Raw genomic sequence first — 7,763 nt, forward strand, 5'->3', positions numbered from 1 at the left:
GAAAGCATCGATGTTTAGTGACAGAAATGTGTATAATTTGTTTTTCGGGAGAACTGTAATTTTTCATGCGAAACAGATTTTTTCCGAGAAAAATAGAATATTCAATTTTTCGCGCAATTACATAAAAAATACAGTGAAATGTATTATTCTACCGCGTTATCATTTCAAGATCAAGGCGATTGAAATATTAGCGACAATATGAAATGCAATCCCAGTAATCCGGATCTCCTGGGAATGGAAGCAAGAATATGTGACCCATGCACGAGGATCAATTTTCCGGATTGACCAGGTACTTTATCAACAGTAATCTTCCTGCTCGAACGTTTCTTGCATTTTCATTCCACTAGCAAAAGAGTTTCGAACGCATACAATTTCATAATAAATTATGCTTCTGCTATCAAATAACATACAAATAACTGGACCTCGAAATTACATTGAATTCAAACTTTTTTACACCACGTTTCTGTACAGGAATACTTGCCATTAATGGAAACTCGTATAGTTGAAAAGTTTTATAACAGTAAATAATCACGAGAACTCTTTCTGATACTTTTAATCCAACCTATTTTTACCCAGCTATGAAGTAACAATATGAAACAATTCCAAAACACGTACAGTAAATCATCGATGAGTACTCGAAGGCACCTCGACACTGACAAGGAGAAGTTCCCGGGTGCAACGCTGACTTTTTAATGAGGCGTGGCACAGTGATAGATCTTGGAATTCTGAAGCCACTGCATATTTGTTTCAGCCGTTTATGACCATCAATTTATAAAATATTTAATGTTCAGTGCCGAGGAGCCTTCAAACACTTATCAAGTATTTTGTGTAATTAACGGAATATAATTTTGTCCGCGATTCTTCTCATACACATTAAATGAACCAATATACATTACTATGTAAGTCATTTTTTAATCAGACCAAACACTCACTCTTACGAATTTTTTCAAATGCAACCTTTTTGACTAATCATTTTTTTCGTAAGCTCACTTTGCACTTCTGACTTTTTTAGAGATCATTCGAATCTTTTAGACGTATCTACACGAAAAGTTCAATCATGAATTATTTACAAATTTCACTTGGATTCTTTTTGTTTATAAAGTGTAATCGGTAGCCCGTGTACACAATCAGATTACAAGCCATAATTACTCCGATATTGTGATTTCTGTCGAAACTACGCGTGTTTAATACTGTCTTCATAATTTATTTATTACGAAGGTTGCACTTGCAACACACACAGACACAACGCGGAAAGAGTAGGTACAGTAAAAGTAGACGAACAGGTAGCGTTTCCGTCATTAGTCGATTGCTAATGGAAATAAAATTCGTAGAGCATACTAATATGTCGAGAAGTAGCTCATGTAACGTCAAACCGTTTCTTCGGACAATAGCTGTGTGATCTTTCATGACTTTTTGAAAGACCTTCTGCGCTTTAAATCGATGCACATATTAAAAGGGACTGCCGTGACACGGATTTCGAATGCGCGCACGACGATCAGCTTTATAAATACGTTCGGTCCTTCGTGATCGTGGAACATTTAACGACAATACGTTAATCGGGCTCGGTTTAATACGCTTCTATGTCTATAACAGACACGACAGAGTGCCGTTATAAACATTAAAGCGTAATATTCGCGACGGCACCGGTAACGCGACGTTAAGTAACGAGTTTGTTCGTGTGTTCTGGGTAAAGAGAAAACCAGGTGTTCAATATGGAATTCGCGGAGGTTTACGATATTTACTGGAATCAAAAAAGTGGTACGTAACTAGAACAAACACTGTCTCTTCATATAATGCTCGATAAAAGAAACAGCAAACAGCATGTCACACATCTATGCCGAAAATTTGTACACTGGCAGTGCATAGTCACCTTCTTGTTCTGAATTCGCGATTTGGAACCTTTGATTGGGCTTAAAACGAGATGTCTACTCCGGTTAAAACTCAATTTTTACTTGTCGATAGAAACAGTATTGTAACTGTTCTCACACAATTTTAATATCTTTAAAAGTGCAGACGAATGATAAAAAATGTAGTGATTAAGAGATGAGCAAATTGCCAACTGATAATTTTAGATTTTTCAACTGAATTTACGTGTGAAAATTTGCAATAACAGAAATAAAATAGGAATAAAATGTTCCTATACGAAATTGTTCAAGTGAATCAGGTGATGTGTATAATATGCCCTAGGAATAGCGAGAGGAATTCAGTTTAAAATGTCTGTTTATGTTTCGTTTCAAACATGTACGATATTATTTGATAAATATATAGAAATTGTAATCTTCCGTAATTCCAGATCCAAGAACGAACAACCTGCCATTCATGGCATCACCCGTTCTGATCCCTAGTATTCTTGTTGTGTATTTGTTCATCGTTCTGAAATTCGGGCCGGAGTACATGAAGAACAGGAAGCCGTACAGTTTGAAAACATTTGTGAAATGCTACAACATTTTTCAAATTATCTTTAACTCGTACATAGTTCAACAGTTCATCAGCGCGGGTTGGTTCACGACAATATCGATATTCTGCGAAATACCGGATTTCTCGTATGAACCCAGTCCATTGAAGGTATTTAAAAATTATTATTATTTATCTCATTCACGAGACGAGCCCTTCAGTACGATATACAAGACATCATTGTTGCAAGATCATGTTTTTCGACACTAATACCGCGTCTAAATTCAAGTTTATAAAAAAATTTTACGTCACGAAACTTACCTTCATAACACTTTTACGCGACATTGGCAGGAACATGTTAACACCAGAACTACCAGCATTGAATGTATGCTAAGTTAATATATAATGCATTATAACTTACTGTACTATAATATAAAGTGTATAAAAAATTAGAGGTTCACATAAATTCCGAGGAAGGTATCTGGAGGATTTCAGTAACTGTAAAATAAACAAAAATCTGACATCTGTCATTTTCGGTAGTTCTAGTGTTTAAAGTGTTAGAATTCAGACTAACGAACAAGTTCGTCGTTCGTTAATTTTTCGCTATTCGCATCTCAAATTTCATTATATAATGCGAATATCATAAGTTCCCGGAATAAGCTACTATTCCCATAATACGACATTAAGTTTCTCGTTCTCTGAATACAATCTGGGCCTTTCATTAATAGTCGAAGTCGATTCTGTCGACTGTTACAGATATCTTTCACAATGTGGCTCGCGATGATGCTGAAGCTCATCGACCTGGTCGAAACGGTGGTGTTCGTGCTCAGAAAGAAGGAGAGGCAGATTTCGTTCTTACACCTGTACCATCACGTATCGACGTTGTTAATAGCATGGCTCATGACGAGATACATTCCGGTCGCGATGGCTTCATTCACGCTAGTGGTGAACTGCAGTATACACGTGATCATGTACACTTATTACTTCGTGAGCGCGTTCGGCCCAACCGCGCAGAAAATACTGAATCCCGTCAAACCGCTGTTGACCTTGATGCAAATGGTAAATAGATAATACGTAACATTAAGAACTTTGTGGCACCGTAGCAGAAACATATACACAATAAAAAAAGAAATAAGAAGAAGATAAAAATAGGAAGAGCAGAATAGGAAGAACAGAAAATTTCAAAAATCACAAGTTGTATAATGGCGATGCTCAGATTTAACTGTATTCGAGACAAATTTAGTCATTTTTGTTGCTGTTTTGTTATAACAATACTTCTGTTAAAACGAGAAAAATCTCTAGAGTTAGGACACAAAGAATTTAACACAATTTTTAATACAAAGTATCGCTATCGCTATTAGATTAGAATCGAGCAGATTGCAAATTCAATCGAACTCGATTGTTCTGTCTATTTTGAAATGTGCTACGTGCGTCTCAATTCTTTAATGCATTATGAGAGGTCAGGTATTTCATAAGTTTAATATACTAATAGATTTCTATTTCTCTTCAAATAGGGACAGTTCATCATCCTAATATTGCACAGCGGACAAACATACCTTCCATATTGTCCAATAACGACGATACCGGCTACCGTCATCATAACAAATCTAATAATAAACTTCGCACTTTTCTACGACTTCTATAAGACGAGCTACATGTATGCAAAGAAGAGGAGTTAAAACCCATCGAAGACTTCGATGAGTAGGAACGATATTATTTTAAAATGGTACCTACGTTAATTACCTGGTCGATAATCTCATAACTTGCCGACCAAAAGTTTAAATTCACACGCCCAATTTTATAATATTAGAAATTTCGTATTTCTAAGAACAATTACAAAGTAATTCAAACTAAATTTGTTCTCTCAAAAAAACAAATCTTTTGTTTCCTTCTATTCACAAAGTGATTTTAAACTTTTAATCGGTAGTGTATCTTATTTAATACGTAGTATAAAATGAAAGTAAATCTTGTTGACCATGATTTTCGATCTTTTCAAAACAACTGGAAAGACGTATCACTACTGTCAAGAGGAACGTCTGTATTCCCATAAATTATTAATAATTTATTTTTCCATTAACTCGTAATATTTTGCGGGAGATTTCGCACATTTTTGGATCTCATAAATTGTAAAATATTGACAAAAAGAGAATGGTTAATAAACAGACTGTTTTTGAAGCGAACATTTTTGAAATGAAATTCTTCGGCGGAAAATTAATATTACGGAAATGAACGTAAATATTCGACGCTGGAAATATTGACGATTACCTTGCAAATGCAAATAATGAATATAAATGATTAGTATTACGAAAATCGATTATAAATGTATCGCGTCTGGAGCGGAACATATTATAGTTCACTTTTTACGCACTGCGATTGCGATTGCATTTTCGACGTGATTTATTCAAACCTACCATTCGTAAATTATTATAGAAATTATTGTGAGATATGTATATTCAATGAAATGTTTACAAGTACTCGGTGTATTATTTTCTCTCGTGACTCTCGCAAATATGAAATGAATAGTAAATTCAGCAAAGAGCACGCGAGGCGAAGTTTCAATCGAAAAAGTACAATGAAAGATCGTGGAAAATTCACCTTATTCAAATCGTACTGCGACACCGACGATTACCATATTCAAAATCACAGAGAACATCATCGTAAAATGCAATTACATAAGCAAGTGCATTGACATTAACACAATTCAGAATCGAATGCCACAACGTATATTCCTGTGTGAACCTTTTTATGCGTGCAGTCATTATCGTCAAGAAACATATATATTAACGAGTCTAATAATATTATCAAATGAACTGACGTCTTCAATGTCGTTTCAAGTCATAATATTTTGATTCGAAGATAGAGAAAAGTTCGCACTTACATATGTAGTTCTACGAGATTCTATTTTCGCCAACAGTCAAGCACGTTACACTCACCTGTAACAGAAAATTATGAGTTAATCTAATCGTGGCATGAAAATTGAAATACGAATTGAATAATTCAAGTCTTCAAACACTCCAGTTGAATCTTTCACTAAAGAATTCAATTCTTCGCGATGACTGATCGTTTTACTTTTTTAAGTATTTTCACAATTCTTGAAATTTCTCAATGTAAATTAATTGCATTCGTATATCTCTTTCAAGTTAGTTGGTAAAGATATCGAGATATCAAAGAATCCTTCTAGAGATACCGGCGAAAAATAAACTCAGAAAGTTTAGGCGGTTAGATAACATTCATAGTGAAACAATATTTATTAATCTATCAACGATATAATATCACTCCTAATTTATTACCCTTAAAGTACAAAATATTTTTATCCAATCGATTTCAACGTCTGGATAAGCACTCTTCGGGCTGATTTAGATGATCGTGAGAGCGATCAAACAAGAGAGGGAAATATTTTTTTACGAAAATCAAATACGTGTACGTGAACCTGTGTCCACGGTACGTAACGAGCGTGCACACCAACTGCACAAGGGGAAAATTAAAAAAAAAAATACAGAGAGAGAAACAAAAAAAGGGGATTGAGACAATGGTCGAATGAATGTTTACACACAAGTAAACTGTCACGAAACAACAAACATTCTCTGTTTTTTAATTAATGTCACAATTCGAAGTGATTGAATAATAACGAGATGATCTCGGGGAATTCAATTTCCGGCCAAGCGCGGCAGCATCAAATGGATGATACGGTCTTTGACGAAATCGTTCAATTCATCATCTTTCATTTCCACTGGAAGATTAATTATGGCTCTCGTAGCAAGATCCTGTTTCAGTGTGTAGCCTTTAAAGATTAAGTTTCACCGTGTATCCTCAAAAGATTGGGTTTCAAAGTGCAACTCCTGAAGATAAAGTTCCAATGCATAGTGCATAGTCCGGGGGGGGGAGGAGGATATTGTATAAAATGCAATAACCGTGAGAAAAAAATTGATAAAATTATCTGTACCTTGCGCGTTCGCGCCGAATAAAATTTTTCCTTTCGAAAGCTGTTTTTGCATTCCCAAGAAACGAGATATTTTAACAACTACGTGAAATCCTTTTAATCCGAGATCCTTCCCATCATAGATCCCTTTGATCTTTGAAGATCGTGGTAATTAATCTTCATTACCTACTCTTATCTGAGCGGAAAGAACGAAAATACAAAGTTTCGTTGAACAAAATATGAATAATCCGAAAGAACATCTAAAATTACATCACAGAAAATTTCGTGTATTTTCCAAACTAAAGTGTCTTATTTTATATAAACGCTGTTTCGTAATGTATTCCCTCGTAATTAGACATCATAGATCATTATTCTACAAAATGTAAAAATATAATAACGCGTTATTGCTTAAAATTTCGCGAAAAGTGATGAATTATTTCGTTCGCTTGTAAGAGTTTTCAAATCAAAAAGAAAAAAATGTATAATTTCAAATCAACGTACGCTGTGTGTCCTCTCTGAATAAATATTATACACAAACTTCATACAACTCGTCACTAACACTTTTTCATCAATTTACTTCATGTTTAACAAACACGGGAAAGTATTTTCATTCGATATCAATACCCTAATCAAACATACCTCCCCTCCATTCCTTTTTTCCACCGGTATCAAGCACACATTTTCGCCGAACAGATTCGGCACGTTTGCACCAAAAAATTATTCCGACACACATACGCATACACACCACCGCACAAAAACACACCGGTACAATTCAGCTGCCCTCGGAGACCATCAACTGTCGACTTTTCAAGTCTGTCCTCGACAACCATCTTCCTTCCGGAGGAGTCATCGACATTACTCAATCGATAATTACCAGGCAGTCTGGCGTACCCTGGGCCAATTTCGTTACACACGCCATTACACCCCAAGAATTCTAATTCGGCTGCCCTAAAGGAACACGGCGCGACAGCTTAGTACGCGTCCTCGATCAACCGGAATGATAAAACTTCGAGTCGAACAGAGGAACCGGTCACGATCGCCGTATGGATCCACAGGAAACGGAATTTCGAGCGGCGTCGCGACGTCGAATTGCCCCACCCCCCTTTCGGATCCTCGAAAACTGTCGTAACAATGGAAATATCTTCGCTTCCGGCGCAGCTCGTTCGCGAAATTATTTCCGAATGATCCTGGACAACGTTTTATCGTCGGCGACTCCGTTGGATTGTTCCCCTCCAAACGAAGTTCACTGACGAAAACGAACGTCTCCGGAACATTAATCGAACGAGGCGATTTTTTTCGCGGTTGCTTGTAGTAGATGTGATTGTTAGTAACCGTTAATTTCACGTCATTGAGGGGGGGGAGGGGTCACTGGACCTCAATTACCAATGGGATCGGAACCGAAAAATCTTCCACCTCGTTTGCTGTTTATAATTTGCCCCCTCCAACACAG

At 36.2% G+C, this 7,763-nt stretch overlaps 1 protein-coding gene across 1 annotated transcript; it reads left to right on the plus strand.

Moving 5' to 3' along the window:
* Nucleotides 1–1,556: 1,556 nt before the first annotated feature.
* On the plus strand, nt 1,557–4,574 carry LOC107193713 (elongation of very long chain fatty acids protein 1-like). Its single transcript, XM_015583205.1, has 4 exons — nt 1,557–1,758; nt 2,294–2,565; nt 3,151–3,453; nt 3,909–4,574. The coding sequence occupies exons 1-4, from the start codon at nt 1,713–1,715 to the stop codon at nt 4,071–4,073; spliced, it is 786 nt and encodes a 261-aa protein (XP_015438691.1). The 5' UTR covers nt 1,557–1,712; the 3' UTR covers nt 4,074–4,574.
* Nucleotides 4,575–7,763: the final 3,189 nt, after the last annotated feature.

Source organism: Dufourea novaeangliae, unplaced genomic scaffold (genome assembly GCF_001272555.1).
Source record: "Dufourea novaeangliae isolate 0120121106 unplaced genomic scaffold, ASM127255v1 scaffold25, whole genome shotgun sequence".
NCBI lineage: Eukaryota > Metazoa > Arthropoda > Insecta > Hymenoptera > Halictidae > Dufourea > Dufourea novaeangliae.

Bases quoted from the DNA above. Each gene is read 5' to 3' on its own strand.
- LOC107193713 (XM_015583205.1), top strand. From the start codon at position 1,713: ATGGAATTCGCGGAGGTTTACGATATTTACTGGAATCAAAAAAGTG. The intron at 1,759-2,293 runs GTACGTAACTAG...CCGTAATTCCAG, and splicing joins TTACTGGAATCAAAAAAGTG to ATCCAAGAACGAACAACCTG. The intron at 3,454-3,908 runs GTAAATAGATAA...CTCTTCAAATAG, and splicing joins TGTTGACCTTGATGCAAATG to GGACAGTTCATCATCCTAAT.